We start from the raw sequence: 20057 nt of genomic DNA on the forward strand, positions 1-20057 counted from the left end.
CCAGAGCTACAGCATGGGCCATGGCTTTACAGCAGGAAAAAAAGGAAACAGTAGGAAAAAAAAAAAAAACAAACCTGATAGTGACATCTATATTTAATTAATAAAAAACTTCCAGAATTTCAGTGCAACATGTATTTCTTCACCTCGAGATTTACAGGTTAATATTTAATGATGGAATTTGTATTTTTGGTACTGGGACTGTGAAAGATGGGCTGACTGCTGTATGTATAATGGCCAACTAACTGCAGGTTTTTCACTTGGAGCTGATGACTTATTCTCTGATTATTGTACTACTTACCTCTGGGAAAACCTTCCAGTAATTAAGTAACAATAGTTTCAGCCTGATAAAAGTACGCTTATTTACACACTACAAGCAATTACAACAAAGCTGATATGACCATGCCTTGCTGAAAACAGTAAATATGAATAAGTAAATCAGAGCCTTTGTCTTATCTATCCACTGATAAGATTAGGAGTGAAACATGAAAGATCTAAAGCAAAGCAAATATAGATACACTCATAAAACAAACCCAGTCCACCTCATCTCCATATCTAGGCTTTCACATCAGCTGGCACAGTGGCAACTGGGGGGAGGCGAGGACTTCAGACCAGCCAGTTTCCTGGTTATGGCTGGAGTTGACATTAACTGCAGAAGGTCAGTACACTCTCTAAGCCACAACTTAATCTATAAAGATTTACTTTATGTCACACACAACAGGAATAAATATTCATTTGATGCACAGAATGAGTAGCTGACAGGTACAAATGGAAAGAACATAACTTCTAATCTTAATGACAGAAGTTATTAAGTGCAAAGCACAAACAAATAGTTAACTGCAGAGCATAAATTGCTCAGTGTAGCAGAAGGTTTATTAGTCTTAATGTCTGACACATTTGGTGATGTTAAATGTGCTTATACTAGTTCTGTATAATGACAGAAATAGAATCTCAAATAAGTTTAATTATAGATGTTAGATGAAAATCATGAATATTGGTGACTCAGTTTTAGAGTTCCCTACCACATACACTGCGTTTGTTTTGATGAGAATAATGTCTGTATAAAAATATCTATGTGCATATAAAAGTATCTATTTACAGACACACCGAGAGAATTTATTCTCTAAAATATATGTGTATTACATTTTCTTAACCAGGATAAAATTGTACATCAGCAGATGAGAGTTTCCTCTGGCTATTTATGAAAAGTATAAATAGAATTAAAAATAAAATTAAAAAACCTTGGTTTCTTCACAGTACAGAATGGAAAGCTTTCAAAATAGCAAAAGAAAATTTATCTACCATTAAATCCTTTCCCAGGTCAATCCTTTCTTCTATTTTTTTTTTTTTGTTTGTTTTCTTCTGTTATCTTATCAACAAATACAGGTGTAAAAAGGACTGCAAATCAGCTTCATATCATTAAGTCTAGAAAGAACATATTGCATATGACAGCAGTCAGCAGTCTTTCCCAGGTGATCTGCTGGGCTGTGGTTTTCTTTTTCAAATTGGAATGTAGCACTGCAGGAGATTCTTTGCAACATCCAGGATATCCTGGCACTCGAAACATCAGGATGTCATTGATCCACATATGTGTGTGGATCAAAAGATGTAAATGGTCTACCTCACAGATGAAGGTTAGGAGGCTGAGAGCTGAGCCTGTTGTTACTCATTAACATTTTTATACCCAGAAAGCATTCAAAATTCTCTGCATCTCACTAGAAACAGTGAGAAAACTGAATGCCACAAGCACTATTTTTTCTCTGTAAGGGACAGCAACTACACTGAAAGGGTTGCTTTTTACTAATGCATTAAAAATCCGTGCCTGTGCTCCCTCTGACATCCGTGAGATAGACTGATGGCTCCTGGCTTAGGAGAACCAAAGGTCTGAAGTCACTTAGCATAAGGGCTTGAAACCACTGAAAACATGGTATCACTTCACCACCACATATTACTTAATCTTTTCTGAACAGCAGACATAACCGCTCCCCATTCTCATAAAAGCCTTGAGAAAAGCCAGAGAGAAGATTCTGTACTAGGAACAGCTAGAATTTGCCTAGCCACCAGAGGAGCTCCACTTGCACATCCTGCCTCCCACAGCCAACTATCAGCCCAGGCAGCTATCCTCTAGCTGTTCTCTTCTCCCATTCATCAGTAGAGAGCTCCCTAACTCCAAAAGAGCAAGATTTTCCCTCCTGAAAGTTTGGATCAACAGGAAAAGTTCCCTACTCTATGACTCTTTTCCAGCAAAATCTCACAGCACTTAATGGTGACATTTTTGTTTAACTGAAGATTAATAAATTCTGCCATAAAGTGTTTCAATACTGAGATTTTCACAAAGAATTTCACACTAAAAAATTATTTCTTTTCCTAAGGTATTTCTGTCTGGTGTTATTATTTGCACCGTAAAACAAGCTAGTTCAAATGTTTAGCTCAAACACTTAAGCAAAAGACCTCAAAGACATATTACTGGGCTGGGAAAGAGCTGAAAATAATGGCACAATTGGCATACTATTGCTGAAAAATCACCTGCTATATCTGGTCGGAGAAGAATCTCAGGAAGCTGCAGAAGATTCCAGCCAGTCTGTTCCTCCTGTTATATCCAAACCAATCCCAGTAAAGGCAAACTTTGTTGTACAGCAATGCCCTGCACGTAAGACTGCAGCTGTCCCTGTACTTTGCATATGCTAAAACAGTAAAATGTGAGGCTGAACTTAAAATAATGACTTTTTCCTACTTCTCAGAAAGGATCTTTTGATTAGCTTTTGTTCTTTGACTTCAAGCTCTGCATAGCAGATTCCAGTGCCTAAAAGATGTGGTATTGCCCCAGAAGAGTTTGAAGGCTTTACACCTTGTACAAAGTTTTACCTAAACCTAACCCCAAAAGGCACAAAAGCAATCTTCATAACATAATGTGAAAGCAATCCAGGGGGAAGCTAAGGACAGTTTCAGAAAGGTGTAAAGGACACTCAGAAGGCCAATAGTGATTTTGTGATTATATTGCATCTCTGTTTCAACAAGGTGGCTAAGAACAGCTCTCATCAAGAACTTCCTTGCCTCAGCAAGGAAGGCAGAACAATATAAAAAGGAAGTACTAATTATTGGAAGGATTAGTTCAGTTTGCACTTTCAGATCTAAAATAAGTAATAATAGCAGGTGTTCCCTTATAACTGCACAAGTAGGAAAAAGAAAGAAAATAATTTTTGTCCATTGTAGTATATTGCCTCATAGTACATTTCTCTTACTTAATATTACAGTGTTTCTCACACAGAACAGTGTTAGCAATACAATGACAAAGCCAGCCCTCTGTTTCATTCAGTATCAAACCAAGCTAAAAATGAGAGGGCACAAAAATATATCAGCTGTAGAACTTATCTGTAAGTTTTCAAATTTCAAAGAACTAGAATTGTAATATTTCTAAAAATAAAAAAAAGTGAAAATGAGAGAGAAAGTGGGAATAAACTAAATATATATGTGTGTATATATATATCCAGATATAACTATGAGACTAAAAAGCACAAATTTAATTTATATTTCAGTTGGAATCAGGTAAAGAAGCTACTGTACAGATTTGATGAATATATCCAAACAAAACATTTGAAAACAGAGAAAGGTATAAAAGGATTAACGAAATATAAAAGACAGACTTTCATATTATGATATGATATTATGAAGAAAATATGGGCATATAAAATTTGAAAAACAAATTGCAGTTTCATCAACTATTTTTAGTTATCGTTAAAGCTTTAAAAACCTGTATAATAAACACCAACTTTAGTAATGCTTTCTGAAAAGGATTCCTTCTATTTAAAAGGAAAATGCCTTTGTCTGATTTATGGAATAAATGAAAGTAACTTATGTGCCTATATTGCACTTAACCATTTCATAAAATTGGGTGCAACATTTCTAGGAATAAAAGTGTTATAGAATTTGACACCCTTGACAGTGTCACTCTGTGACAGAGATAACAGAAAAGGGTGTAGTAGAAAAACTAATTACAGATAGAAAGAAATTTCCATTAGTTGTAGCAGAAAATTATTTCATGCAAAACTGAAAAAAGAACCTTGATGGACTGAATACAAGTGAAATAAACTGAAATAATAAAATCCTGTCATTATTTAGGTTGGAAAATGCCTTTAAGATCACCGAGTCCAACCATAAACCTAGCACTACGAAGTTCATCACTAAACCATGTCCCTAAGGGCCAAATTTCCAGTAAGCTTTCCTTGGTTACATACTGCTAGGTTTCCTGACCGAAAAAGAATGTTAGATTGGAGGATACAGGGAGCTGACAGCCTCTAGAACTGAGGTGGTGATGTAAGAAGAGACAGATTTTTACAGAGTTCAAATTTCCAGTGGTTAAAACTAAAATTGTCCAATTGAGTCACAAATCCTAGCCTGCCCATTCAGACTGTTTCATTTACTTATGAAAATACATATGCTGATAAGAGTCAATGTGGAAACTGAGGAAGCTAAAGATGAGGTCAAATCGATCAGATGAAAGACTATTATAGTATAAACAAGACTTCTGGTTATTGGGAAACAACTCATTTGGAAACAAAGGGAAGAAAACCCTGATTTCTGTGATACAAAACTACACCCCACCTCCTTGTTGAGGGACACTTCAGGTGAATGCTGACTGCCCTTAGGGAGTAGGCCAATATATAACATTGAGATTTTCCTGAGTATATTCTGAAAACAGGTCACATGCTGCACTTGCGTTACATTTGCCAGATTCTGATAAGCAAGGAATCTGGAAGGGAAAGCCTGGTAGTACTCAGCAGTGAATCAACACATGCATTTGATCTTTTCTCTAGAAATTTGTGTTTTATAAAGGTACAATACAAGTATCTATCAAAAACCCCTTTGCATAGAGGACAATAAAATCCCTTCTACTACGTGAGAGAACGAGTAAGAACTTGAGGTGTACAGCATAATTTTGTACTGTATACATACGATGTATCATTTGTAGAATATAATGTTCATTTCTAAGTGTTTAAAATAAAGTAAATGGACAATCTATGAAATACTGTGTTAAGAGAATCAGTTCTCCATCCTGATAAATACATTAACACTCAAGCTCCTTTTGCACTGAGAAGGTGTAGGCATCTTGGGCCCCATCACTGCTCATCTGCAGACATTGTGGGGTATGAACAGGCATTTCTGATAAAGGAAGTAGTTTCCTGGGATCAAATGCAGACAAATAAAAGCCAGTGTCATTCTTCAAAACAGTTAACGCATTAGAGACTGAACCCCAGAGAGCAAAACAGCTTAGTTCTTCTTTAACCAAAGGAGAAAAAAAATCAAGACATATGCCTGCTCTGTTTCTGCAAACACCATGTATTTGTTATTCATGCCAAATTGTGGTTGAGACCAACAACACTCAGAATATGATTTAGATAAGACAATAGCGTTTATCACTAGCACAAGTTTTTGATCTTTGCAGAATAATATTTTACTTTTTCCTGTGGCAGGGAAGCTGACATATACACAGTGTTCACAAGTACAAGAGCAAATTCAGCAACTGCTCAATACAGGCTTGTATTAGGCAGTAAGTAATGTAGTTTAAAGTAATCAATTTAACTAGTTCATGAAATTAAGCAGAGCTGTGCTCAAGAGAGATCAGGTTGCCTGATGTGCACACTGCTTACCACTGCTGCTCTTCCCCATCCAGAAAGGCCATGCCTCTCCTGCTAAGTTTATTGGGTAAGTTCCCTACTTTTTGTCCCTTCCCCTCAAATGTTTTATCATGGTAGGATACTGTGGAGCTTCACTACCAGGCTGAACTTGAAATCATCCTTTTCCTTTGAACATACACTCCAAAATTTTCTGTTTGTATTGACTGATCTCAGTAGCAACCTTTTCTCTTCCACACCTTTCCCACCATCTCAGTACAAGCTCGCTCTAGTCAAGTTGAAATACTGTGAAATCTCCAAAAATTAGGCAAACTTTTCCTCTTTTCCACCCTTTAGTTCCTGGCTCCAGATATCCACTGCCTACCTGGTTTTGCATCAGGAATGTTTTTCTTTCTGCTTATTGTTTAATGAGGAAGCGAGAAAAGAGTGAGAATCTTGTGCATGGCCAGCAAAACCCAGCTTTCTTCATTCTCATGCTCACATTTGGAAGAGACTGCACAAAGAAAGCCCTGGTAGAATAGGACCTACTTTCTTTGAGATCATAATTCCTTACTATTTTTTCTTCCCAAGGTTTTCACAGTCATTTTCTAATTCACTCAGGCACGTTTGATTCTGGGCTGGACTTCCTCTATTCACTGGACAGCATGTTGCTCAGGGTTCACAAAGAACTTCATTCCCACATTGCTGCTAGCTTTGTAACACACATCCACACATCCGCATCAGGGAATTCTTTCCATTTGATGCCAGATTCTACCAATGACCCAGTGAATGCCGCACTGGAGACTGGTGGGAGGAGATAGATCTATTCTACCTTGTTCTATGGGAAGGTGCCAGAGGGGAGTGAGTGCAACCAGCCTCATGATCTCCCTGACAGAAGTGAAAGACTGATCTTTTGAACTATCCTGAAAGTGAAGCCAGTGGAGTAAAGTCGGTCTAGTATCTCTGTGCATTTGAACACGATTTGCCCATGGGAAAACCAAGCATTTCCTTTTCAGCGTACTGCTTTTTCCACCATTGACACTTCTCCAGTTCTGCAGAACATTCAGAGTTTTTTCTGGTCTTGGAGAGGAGTCTCTAACCTTATCTTGCTTGATGCTTGGTTAACTTTGATTGATTTATTTTTAGTTACCCAAAAGTCTATCTTGACATCCAGGCACACTGCATAACACACATGGTAACATGGGTTAAACGTTACTTCTCCAAGCACTTACACTTCCTACATAACAAGCCATCAAAAAATTCCTTAACACTCTTAGAGGTGTCATGCCAACCACTTGTATAAATTCTGGAAGGCTACAAAAGCAGCAACAAAGACTTACATGATGCCTTTGTTTAAGACAGAGGTTCTGACAAGGATGTTTCCACCAAAGCAGATTAAATCTTGGAATTTTAGAAAATATGTTTAGGAAGGATCTTGAACATTCATCTGGTCCATCTCTAAACTATTGCTGGCAGAGATTTTGTTGAAACTGGATGATGGTAAAGCAAAATAAAATTAGTAATACTTCAGCTGTCCCTTGAAAGAGTCTTAGTTCTAATCCTGACAAGGTGGGTGAATCAGATATTGCACAACATTTTTAGGACAGTCAAATCTGGGAACAGAGATGTAGCTCATTTGAGGGAGCAAGAAGCTAAGATGGAAGTGCCAGATTCATCTTCCTTTCCCTCAGAGTACCCTGTAGGAAAGGGCAATCTGTGATCTAGTATTACACTTCATCTATAATTATCATTTAGTGTCTGAACAGGTCCACATTGTTTGTGTACATTGTACCAAAGCTTTAAAAAGACTGAGTCAGGAAGAAAATGGCCAATGGTGTTTCCAATGCCATGATACTCCTTTTGGACCTCCTTTGGCACAGACCATGCAAACCTTTGACAACAGTTGGCACCTCTGTGACTGCCTGGAATTAGCATATTGTTCTGTGCTCTCCTTTTTGTCTACATTCTCCTACTGTCTCATAGCATGCTGTAACTGTCAGCTTGGCAGTGCTCTCAATTTTGTTCTGCATTTGTACAGACACTAGCATTAAGTTTTCTGAAATGTGTCGCACTACATGTAATCATGACATTACGTCTAAAGTTCAGTAAATGGAAAATAAAATTGTGTATAATTCAATAAGGCCAAAAAACAAACAAACAAACAAATCTCATGGTCTGGGTCTTATTCATCTAAAACCTTGATATCCAGCATAAAATAATGACTTGCAACAGCTGTGTTCTATCAATTTTTTGACACAGAACTGCCTTAGAGCAGTTTTAAGTCACAATTGGGTGGTATTCCTACCCAGTTCAGTTATGAAAGGGAACTGGAATATTTATCTTTGCAAAGAAAAAGGTAAAATGTGGAATAATCCACCACAAATAGAAATTGTATGAACAAACTAAAAATCCAGCAGAAATATTAATCGCACCATAAATTTGTTACTTTCACTAATGAAAGGTATTTAGATTCTAAAGCCTTTATTTAACTGTTCTGTAGGGCTATAGCTTATGAAACAATTAGTTTGAAAAGGGTATGTTATTAGCCTTGTGATTTGAGTTCTTCACAGTTGTTGTATGACTGCCTTAGACATTATCCACTACAGCTTAGTGGCAGCAGGCTGCTGAGCACTATCTTATCATTGACAAGAACTGGATACCGAATATTCTTGTTTGTATCTGACATATTTTGGTGTTTAAGAATTGCTTTAAATTGGTTTCAAGTGAAACCCTGATGTGTCATTTTTCCTATGTCACTTTTATAGTTCTTCAGCTTCCACAGCGCTTTATGTAAACTCAGCCATTATGTTCTGAATTCAGCTCTCTGAATCCATATTAATTGCAGGCCTTTTTGTGAGGATCTGTATCTGGTTTTTCGTACTTTTAGTACAAGATGGTCTTTTCAGCAACTGGTCATTTAATAATGACATTTTCTGCAACTCCCCAACAACTGAAAATCCTTTGTTTAAGGTGAAGGCTTTTCTAGAGAGGAGAGGTAGATGTCAATTTTAAATTTAAAGTCTAACTCCAGAGGGTGGCTGCCATATTCTCTAGTACACAAGGTTTCCATTGAGCTCTGTAATTATGACATTATAACAGAATAAAGCCTTATGATTCAAGCAAAGCAGTGGGACTTCAGCACTTCCTTGAAGTTAAGCAGACACATATTCACTACAGTGAATCAGGGACTGGCCATGTGGAAATAAGCTAAGGCATGTTGCTGCGTCTCATTTCCTTCATACAAGACTATAGTACTAACGCATACTATGTCACACTGACTTCTGCAAAGTAGCGTTCAAGCTTTGTAGCTTCAGGATACTCAGTGAAAGGCTCTTTGGAAATACATATATGCTTTAAATGTAGTCACACTATAAAAATAGAAACAAGAACTTTTAAAGTTCAGTGCACTTGTATCTAAAAGCAACTGCAGCAAAGGCGATGTTTTAGCCCCAGACAATCAAATACATATACCATCTCATTTCACAGGACCAACTTCTAGCCTCTAATGCTTTTGTTTCTTATCCTTTCCTCTGTATCTTCTACCACAATATAGGCAAATATGTTATTACTGTGTAGTAGCAGTTATAGCTCTCCTGAGTAGGCCCTTTTCTGAATAACTCTTTTCTCTATTTCACTTTCACCTGTTAAATATCTCTGAGGTTTTAACAGAGCATGCTTAAGCAAATCCAGCATGAAAGGATCTCTTTAGTCACCAGGCTATTGCTAACATATTTGTCACTTATGACATTTACTGAGAATTTGCAAAAAAACATTTACCAGTAGTGAATATTCCCCTCACCCTTCTATTGCCATTCTTGTGAATTTATTGCCATTTCTGAAGAGTTGAACATGAGGAAAAAATGTACTACCTTGCTCTCCTAGCATTAGTATTGGATACACACATTCAGGAGAGGATAGCTCTTCTGAGAATAGAAATAGTCAAGGTAAAGAGAGTCAACATTCCTTTGTTTCAGCAGTATTAACAAAACAATTAGTATAGTATCTAGCTTGAAACACTTTCTAAATGTTGGGAAAAAATGTTATAGTTCCAAGCCATGAAAGTATTTATCTTTAATTAAAGGTAGCATTGCTGCTACACCAGACCTAGTTTTCTATCCAACCTACACAGCAATAAAAATCAAGAAATGAAACATTTTTCCATTGAGCTTCTTTAACCAGAGTGTAAGCTCTAAGCATACAAAGGACTCTGTTCACCAGATTTTCCTAGCTCTTGTTGTGCTTTAACCTAGGCTAAGAAGAAAGGAATGAAGTAAATACAGCATGGCTTTGCCAGAAGTTGTTTGCACAAGAGTAACCAGATGCTCTTCCTTGATGAGAAACTTATTTTGTAGATGGTAGAATTGGCCTAGATTTAATTTTTCTCAATTTCAGGGAAGTGATATATTAGATGGTACAAGCAAAGCTGAACAAGGTGAGAATTAAATGGCAAAATGCAAGGTGGGTAACTGTGCTGGTTTTGTCTGGGATAGAGTTTATTTTCTTTATAGTAGCTAGTATAGGGCTATGTCTTGGATTTATGCTGGAATACAGAGATGTATTTGCTACTGCTGAGCAGTGCTCACATGGAGACAAGACCTTTTCTGCTCCTCACACCACCCCACCAGCAAGTGAGCTGGGGGTGAACAAGAGGTTGAGAGGGGACACAGCGGGGACAGCTGACCCCAACTGACCCAAGGGATATCCCATACCACAGGGTATCGTGTTCAGCATGCAAAGCTGGAGGAAGAAGAAGGAAGGGGAGGATGCTTGGAGTGTTGGAGTTTGTTTTCCCAAGTAGCCGTTACTTGTGATTGAGCCCTCCTTTCCTGGAGATGGCTGAATACCTGCTTGATCATGGAAAGTGGTGAGTGAATTCCTTCATTTGCTTTGTTTGTGTGCATAGCTTTTGCTTTACCTGTTAAACTGTGTTTATCTCAACCTAGGAGCTTTCTCTCTCCTATCCTCCTGTGGGATGTGGGTGAGGAATGGGTGAGCAGCTGTGCAGGGCTGAGTTACCAGCTGGGTTAGACGGTGAGAGTAACAAGGGAAAAAAAATGTTGGCTTTGTTCTGCTTTGTTTTGTTTTGTTTTGAAATGGGAATGGTGAGGCTGGCAGGGGTTAACAGCAAAGGAGATGAAATCTGGAAATGATCCAGCTGAGTGTTTACACAAAATATTCAATGGACTTGATAACTGGCATGGAGTTGATGAGAGTGGTTGTAATAGAAAACACTGGTAAAATGGTGGAGAATGAGAGCATCACAAGGAAAGAAATGGGTGATCATATTTGAGACTATGAAAAATAGAGATGGACCAAAATTCAGCCATGCATAATGCAAGGTCATGTACATAGAAACACCAAAAAATTCTCCAGTAGGTTGGAGCTCACCAATGGAAATGACTGAATAGGGCAATGGTGGTCTATCTGATCACAGGGTGACTGAATTATCTACATGATACACCCATGAAAAGGGCATATGCACCAGGAAAGCTATTTCTAGTAGAGATCTGGAAGTATTTTTACTAGCACAAGGTCCTGGTGACAAGTCACCTGCAATTCTGGATTATCTGTGTGCAATCAAGAGAGGTTCAAATGCGTGCAGATGAGGGGCACAGGGAATGAAAAGGCAGTAGAAATAAGAGAAAATTAGAAGAGGTTTCTTACAAACCAAAGACTGGGAGGGGACATTTTTGCTGTTTATCAATGCACTGGAGTAATTATGGAGGGTGGAAAACACTTTATGCTAACAAAAATGTTGCAATAAACATAAATCTTATAAATAGGCAAGGAATCATTTAATCAGGAAACCAGATGTTTCTAACCAAAGAGTGAAGTTCTGGAAGATCCTTCTAACAAAAACATAACATAGAGAACAAATACAGCTAGTTATAAACAGCGTGTATTATGGACTTCTAAAAGATCAGCATACGATAATGATGTGTTATGCTGTCTGTGATAACTGGGGATTTACAGCATGTAGTCCAGCCTTCTGCCTGGGTCACTTTTTATCATCTGAAGCATGGCAGGGAGTCTACATCCAATGAATAGTTTTTAGATCTACTCAATGGATCAACACCTTTTCTCATTAGACTGAAAGCATGATTTGTAACTCTGGAACAGGTATTCTATAAGCTTGTCAGGCACTGTCTGGGTGCTCTTCACATACTATTTCTATGTATTTCTTTGTTAGGTTGCACACTGTATAATTAACTTTTTCTATCATTTACAAAATGCCAATTAATGGTTTGAAATCTCTTCTTCCAAAACCTATGTGTTATTCTACATCCATCATTAACCCATACAAACATTAAATGATCATACTTTTTTCTGCTTGTTTTTCTCATTTGAAGAGGCAGCTGTGACGTTACACACAACAGGCTAAATAGCTTGGTTTCTACTGTGTCTGTGTATTTATACACAACTAATTTATTCCTGTTCTCTTTCAGTTGGTAAGCATTGCCATTCTTGAGCAAAATCATACCATATCAAGAAACATTCTACTTTCCCTTCCTATACTTTCTGATTTGCTTTCTTTTTTAATTTCATAATGAGTCCAATATTGTGGAAAATTGTGACTCTTGTAGCTACTAGTGAGACTATGAGATACAGCTGGGTTTTGGATTGAAACTTGTAAGATACATTTTCAAAGAGATGTTTTCCTGTATTATGTAGGTACTTGGGGAAAATGTCATCCTGACTAATAATCTGTAAGGAGTATGGGAAATAGGTTATTGTTTTAAAAGCAGTGGACTCTTCTGAACTAGGTTGTTGTGCTAAGCATAATGTCTTAAGAAGAAAAAAGAGATGATGTTAGGAACATTCATAATAAGGAAAAAAATCCTGAGCAAAACAAAACCAGACAAAGAATAAATAATGACCTAATAGAAATCCATAAATACTTTATGTGCTTTTTTATTAGGTATTAATAACGGCTCTGTTACAGAATGTTTTACTGAGGGAAAAAGAACTAAGTGTCATGAAGTCTTCTCTGCAGTAATTTGCTATTGAACTTTGCTCATTTTGTTCAAAAACTGACCACAGCTTTGTGTCACGGAAAACAAAATAAAAAAAAAAAAAAGGAATAATAATTCATGGAAACTGCTAACTTGAGAGCTCAATCAAAAGTCTGATGAAGGCTATTTTTTCACGTTGAGGTGTCTAGACAATATTGAGACCATGCTTTCATTCCTGGGTATTTCTTGTTGAGTTACCTCAAGGTTTACAAGACTAATTGCTCATGATCAAGATCTTACCTATCTTTGTCACTCCTTTACATAACATGTTCATGTTAAATGGCTGAAATTTTATATCAGTACAAGGAAATAACAGCTATTACACCACGATTCACAAACAGTAAATAGTGTGTCCCATTCTTCACACAAGCAATGAAGTCTTGTAAAACAAACCTTATCAAATACCTATTCAAGCTTTGTTGAGGAATAGACATATAGTTGTATCTTAAATTCAAGTAAAAGTGCATTCACCCTCTTTAAGCACTTTACATTCACTTAATGTATATTCTCCCTATTAGCAAAACAATACGAATACCTCCACGTGTCCTGAATATATAGGGAAGAACATAAATGCCTTTTATTTGTTAGCAGTCTCAGAAAGCCAAAACAGTATGATAGTCTACTGGGCACAATCACCTCCTAACACAATACATTGGGAACATTTTGGAAAGGAACATACTCAAAATTAAGCATCCATCATCCAGATAGGCAAAAACATCTATCCCATAAGTAACATTAAGACATTGCTAGTGATAATACACAATTTTCTGCTTCCTAAGAGTGCTGTGTTCTCATTGCTTCAAAAGCCAAAATGATTGTAATTGAAATGCATTCACAAAATTTCAGTTAAATGTGGTCTATGTATGAAAATGACATGGAAATTCATAAATTGTGAAGAAACATTATATTTTATGCAAACTTTTCTATTGCCTTTCGAAAACTTTACGAGATACACTTTCTTATGACACATTACCTAGGCAGGGAGAAAAATCTCAGAGTAATAGAGCTAGCTAAAAAAAACTTTCAGAAAGTAAAGGTGACTTAAGAAGTATACCGACTGAGGGAGACATCACCGTTTAAAATGGGCAGGTGGGCAAAGAGTCGGCTATAAATCAGAACAAAAAAAGCAAGCACCCATCCCCAACACGATGCCCATTCACAAAGCCGTGTATGAAGTTACCTGCCATGTGCTTGAACCCCAAGTGACAGTGTGCTACACTTTAGCTGAGCTCAGCTGGGGGCAAATAGCCACGCTACGGCTAAACAAAGGTGGGCTTTTCCCCTCCTCCTTCCCCGGCAGCTCATCCCCAGCAGACAGCCCGCTCGGGGTGAATCGGTCCCAGCCCGCCCCCCGTGCAGCGCGGAGGGCGCGGTACCGCGGACAGCTCCGCACTCACCGTCCTCGTTCTCGTCGAAGACGGGCGCCCTGTGGGAGTGGCTGCCCCCCATGTTAGTCCGCGGCCGGCTCCGCATCCCCCGCCGCCAGCATCCCGCGGGGCCGGCAGGCACCCGGCAGCTGCCCGCCCGCTGCCGCTGCCTCCCCGGCCCCGGCCCAAGCCCCAGCCCCGGCCGGAGGAGCCTCAGCAGGGCTAGCAGTCACCCTGCGACATGAAAGCGATGTGTCTGGCCCTGGCAGGGATAGCTGCTGGCTGGCGCGCTCCGACTTGGCCCGTCTCTCATCGCGGAGGGGCAGGGGAGGGAGGGAGTTAGGGGAGGAGGGCGGATGGAGGAAGGGAGGGAGGGAGGAGGCGGAGGTCCTGCTGCTGGTGGCTTTTGGTAAGCGGTAAAAGCTGGATCTACCTGGATCCTGGAGGATCCTCCCTCCGCTTTCCCTCCTCCCAGACCCCCGGCAGGGGGAGCGGGCCCCCACGCCCTGCCCTGCCCTGCCCTGCCCGCATCTCCGGCGGCGTTGCCTAATGGGGTTACGGAGCTGCCCCGGCTGCCGGCGGAGCTGGCGGGCAGCGGCAGCTGAGGATTCCCACGACCCGAGGAGGGTGAGGGACTGAGAGGGGTAAGCGCTGCCTGTGGTCGGTATGATGCAGCGCGGGGGGACCCGGGCAGCTGATGGAACTTCACTGAGTTTACAAAGGGAAAAACGAGGAAGAAGGCAGAAATCCCCTCCTGTTGGTCTTCCCTCGGGGGGACACCCTCGGGGTGCGGGAACAGACCCCCGGGGAGGGGCGGGGCGGGGAGCCCGGGCACACACCGCCACCTGCCGGCAGGACCGGGCGGGGCTGCCTGAGGGGAGGGGACTTGGGGAGTGCCCGTCCGTCTGTGCAGTTAATGTGTATCTGTATCACAGAATCAGCTAGGTTGGAAGAGACCTTTAAGATCATCAAGCCCAATATATGTGTGTTTATATATATATATAACATCTGTATCTTGAAATGACTTCACAGTAAAAGTGCATTAGGTAAAACTACCAGAAACGTTCATGTACAGCATGAATCACCAGCTACGTAGCGAGTAGCAAGGTATTTCTAGAATTCCTGTTGATATTTATACACAGAAATCACCATGCCACTCCCTTCCAAAAAATGCTACCATTAGCAACTTCTGAGGTGAAATAGAAACAATTACCTGGAAAGTTTTTCCCAAGGGAAACAGGTTGGAAATAAAAACATGTACATTATTATTGTATCTATGTCAAAGTCTGTGCAGTTTCTGTAGGGGAAACCCACAGATGAAAAATAAAAGGGAAGCTGCATTTTTGGCTTCTCACTACAACAAGGGAAGAGGCAGAAGGAACAGGAGCCTGAAGCCAGGGTACGTGTATTTTCATATATATAGGCAGAAAGACTTTAATGCATAGTAAGTTCAGTATAGTTATTTAGAAAAGCCTAACAACAAATTCTGCATGGAGCAGGAGATCTTTCAGTCTCTGCTTATGATCTTTACCTGCCTTAGTTACCTTCATCTCCTGTCTCTGAACCCAATATAATCCTGTTATAAACTTACAGGGAAAGGCTGACTAGAATTAAATGCAGTGGGTAAGTCCCTGTGCTGTGTGCCTGAGAGCCCAGCGCTTGCAGCATCTACAAACCCGGAGAGCTGATAAATTCAGACACAGTGCTATTGTTTCATTAGTAGACATGGACAGATTGTATCACCCCAATATCTCTTTCTTAAGTTATTTTGCTTGCCACTGTTTACATGTGAAAGCATTTGCAAAATAAGGAAGCTTTCAAAGTGCTGACCCATGACTATTCATCTAAAATGTAGTCTGGAAAGCATCTCTAGCTCTTTGTCATTCTTTTGTTCGTTACTCACCCATCCAAAGATTTAGTCATCCAGTCAAAAACACAAACAACACCATGTTACTGAGCTTGTGTTCCTTCAGTCAGAAGAGAGCAGCAGCATACAGAAACCATTTCAGCTCTCTTGGGTTAACTGGCTAACATGGGGCTCTGCGTTAATCCATTTCCTCTTGCATTAGGAAAGGACAGCTGCACTTACAGTTTAACACATTTCAGCTGATAAGAGTCACCTTCTACCTGAGCTGTGGGCTTTATGTTGTGTTTAATTTACTTGCTTCAATTCATGTGGAAGTATTCTAAAGTGACATTTGAAATAATGGAAATAACTAATTTAGCAGTAAATTCCCAAGTTGGTCATTTATCACACAAGAAACACCTCCATAGAATGCAGACATAGGATGAACATGAGCAATTTGGGATTCCTTTGCATGCAGAAAATAAAAATTCATGAAAAATTACTCAAACTGGCTCCAAGAGTTACTCTATTTCTTTTTTTACATCTGACTCGCTCCGTATAGACCAAAAGCCTAATGAGTCTTTTGAGACATATTTCATGATTTCAAATGACAAGGCCTACCATAAACCAAAACAGTTCTAACAACTTACAGAGCAAGGACTTGTCTCTATTCATAAATTAGTCAGTCCTGCTAGACCGATATGTGCTTTTGACCCCTAAATGGATTATCACAACTCTGCAATTCATTTGCCCTTGGTTTGTGAAAACTATTGGCTTATAGTTAAACATCAGTCTAGATAGGTGAAGACAAAAAGCATGCTGTGCTAATGTGAGATGAGAAAAATGATCATATATTAATAAAGTATTGATGACCCATTCGGTTGTGATTTATTAATTGATAACATTCTATTCCTTTATAACTCTTCCACTTGAATTATCCTCAGACATTATCCTTCACAGTCATTTCCTATATAAATACACCAGAAAATAATAGTTTGACAAGAATTTTGGAGTTTGCTATTCTGAAGGCAATACAATGTATCCATTACGACAGTGCCTTTATTCTGAACAAAGATTTGTTTGTATCACACTCATCAGCTTCCCGAGAGCATCAGCACTTCTGTAGGTAAACCAAGTGTGGTTTTCGTAATGGTGTTCAATGGAACAGAGGGCATCAAGCCTAGATCTGTGCTCAAGGCCCAGCAAAGACCCAAAGACAATTTTCTAGTACCTTTCATATTAATAATATCAAGCCTCGAATATGTATTATTCACACGGTCCCTGGCTCCCCTTTGTCCTCTTCATTCCTCAATACATGCCGAAATCTGAATAGGTGCATAACTTCAGTATCTTTCATTTCTTTAATGCCATCCAGAACAACTTAAATTCCCCTGCATCTACTTCAAATTTAGCCACAGCTCTTCAGGAACAATTGCTCACATGTTTTTCCAATTGCTTTTGTAAACCAGAAATAAGTCTGAAATTCTATATCATACATATCAATGAAGATCTCTGAAGCCTGAGCATTTTCAGAGCAATTAAACATTGAGTTTTCTGGGACAGAGATTTCTAAGCTATAAGCGGTCAAGGTTTGTAAGTCTTACAAGACCAGAACCAAATCCAACTTCTCATGCTTATCTGTTCTTCTAAAAGATGACCAGGTTTTGCTTGAGATAAACAAAGCTCTAACCTTAAAAACACATTTTATTTTTAGCAGATAAATGCTTCATAGCCTATGCAGAATACACAGTAGGGAAAGAGGACAGCCTAACAGAGCCTTTTTTTCACCCTGCAAATGGGAAGCTGCAATCAGCATGAACATCATTGTAGAATATTGTTTTACATTTCATTTAAGGACTATGTTGTCTGGCTTAGATTAATAGTGATTTTTTCAGGTCTCCATGCAGAGTTAGCAATAAAGAAAATCAAACATGATTGCACTCCTTTGCATTATAAAACATCCCTTAGGGAATTCAGTAGTTTAAATCCAGTGATTCTGTGATTACAGCTTTTGTATTAAAATTCTTCTGATGAGACTTACTGGGTGACCTTACAGTTCTTGATTTCAAGCATACCCTGTTGATATGCTAATATTTGTAAATTAGAGACTGTTTACACTGACATTTTCGTGTTTGAATACTATCCTGAAGTTAACAAACAAGATATTAAAATGGTACCTCCTACCTTTATGATTATGACTAAAAGGAAAGATGATGGGTTATTAAAAACAATACCCTCTTTGGAAACTGATAGGGTTCCCACACAGAGGTGGTTACTTCTGCTTGCTTCGTTCCTGATAAGAGTCACGTTCACTGCCATTACTCCTGTTCCATTCTACTCTGTTCTGTTCTATTCTTCAACTTTGCACTGGACCTTGGTAAGATCACTATGGCTATTCACCATATGCCAGATGAAGCAGTAGTAAATCTACTCAAACTTTTTCTAAACCACATGTGTTTTCCCCCAACCAAACCCCTTCAGTAAAATGTGATAGAAAGCAGACAGTGCTGAAATCAGGAAAAAAAAACTTCATATTTCTATAGTTTGTAGTTTAAAAATGCTCTCTGTTCAGTTTTAGTTGTATTTTGGGAAATGTATGCATTGGGAGCACTTGGTAAAGAAGCCAAGTCTTCTTTAGCAAGTGCTCCCCAAAAAAGTCAAGAACCTAAACATATACTGACAGTTTTCTAGTCACTCTTCAGGCATAAAAGCTTGTTGTTCCCAACGAAGATCAGAGGTTGTGAAAATTGAGTACTATTTTATACCTGGATGAATTTGAAGAAAACTCTTTCTCCTAAAGTTCTACCAAGATGTTAAATCCCCACAGTTTTGAGGTTTACTGGGATCAGCAGGGAGTCTAATTCGCATCATCTGGCATAGCCATGCAACAGACAGGGTGCAAGAGTTGGTCCAAGCATAGATCAAAGTTCCTCTGACTTTGGCAGGGTTATGACCTTGCTGGGAGGCAGGTGTTTAGTTTGCCTTTCTAACCTGCTTTCCCAACTGCTCCTTCCCCAGCAATCCAGTTAATGGAGTATGGAATAGAGTCATAAACAAGTTGTGCAGAATCAGATCTTGTGGTTAGGTTGTGAGTGCGCCTTTTCCCAACATCCATTTTACAAAGAGGGAAACAGCTTTCAATGAGGTTTGTTAAAAGGCTTCTGGCCAGCTGCTTCACTTGCACTACGTTTGTGTGAACACAGCACAACTATGGTCATTTACTCAGACACCTGCTGTATCCTCAGCCTTGTTTCAGGAGAGAACGAAAGTGTTTGATCCTAGCAAAGCTTAGGAAATCATAGAAAGTCTTTACCAGATCATTTTTAAAAGGTGTTGGATGTAAAGGGCAAAAAGACAAAGGAGGCCTGTGTAATATCTTATAGAGAAACTAGAACTCTTTATTTGTACAGAACGCTAAGCTAATAAACAAGGGAGAATTGGTTCTGCACTACATGGAATACATCGAAGTCCAAATTACAGCAGCTTTGGGTCTGGGCTTCTAGCTAGGCATTAGTCTTACTTATCATATATACTTTGCCAGTACAATACTGTCATATCAGCCAAGTAATCAAAACAGATTAAATTGCCTATATGCACAGCAAACACCATTCCAGATCGCACTGGCTCTAGAAAGGGGTCCTCAACCCAGTCTAGTCCCTCAGAAAATGGGATTGACTATAGAAAGGAAATCAGCTTCCTGTGTGTATTCAGGGAGTGAAAAGCAACTGAATTTACTGGAATGTGAGGTTGGGAATGATTACAACTGCAGAATTGTTGAGCCCAGTTTGGACATATTGCAACTGAGTCATGGTTTTTGCAATTGGATTCAGTCACAACCTGGTCAGGTCATTGTCCGTATCTTGTGATTTGACACTGTTATACTACATCTCAGATTGATAAACCCTAAGCAATTTTCACTGTAGTATGTAGCAGAAATTTCAAAATAGAGAGCATTTTGTTGCTTTATAGATTTTATGTGCTGCTGTGGAATTCAACTTGGTATGCATTACGTATTTCCCTCAGCACAGAAATAACATAAGGAACTTGTGAAAGTTTTTTCTAAATCCCTTCCCTGGTATGGCTGAAGTTTTGAAGTCCACAGTATGAGAAAGCAAAACCCTAGGGTTACAGCTGGAGTTTGAGAAACCTGGTGCCAGCCCTCTCCAAGATTACATGTGTCTGTCCTGGTAAAGTCAATGGCAATACTTTAGTGTGAAACAGT

General features: G+C 39.2%; 1 protein-coding gene across 1 annotated transcript in view; it reads right to left on the reverse strand.

Annotated features, from left to right (window-relative positions):
- STK32B (serine/threonine kinase 32B) overlaps positions 1 to 14416 on the reverse strand; it is a 167888-nt gene extending 153472 nt beyond the window's left edge. Inside the window, exon 1 of the mRNA XM_062636353.1 lies at positions 14020 to 14416. Coding sequence (XP_062492337.1) covers positions 14020 to 14095 — 76 coding nt within the window. The 5' untranslated portion in view covers positions 14096 to 14416. The remainder of the gene's footprint in view (positions 1 to 14019) is intronic.
- Between the last annotated feature and the right edge of the window lie 5641 nt (positions 14417 to 20057).

Source organism: Pezoporus occidentalis, unplaced genomic scaffold (genome assembly GCF_034315485.1).
Source record: "Pezoporus occidentalis ecotype Australia unplaced genomic scaffold, CSIRO_AGI_Poc_V1 ctg48, whole genome shotgun sequence".
Taxonomy (NCBI): Eukaryota; Metazoa; Chordata; class Aves; order Psittaciformes; family Psittacidae; genus Pezoporus; species Pezoporus occidentalis.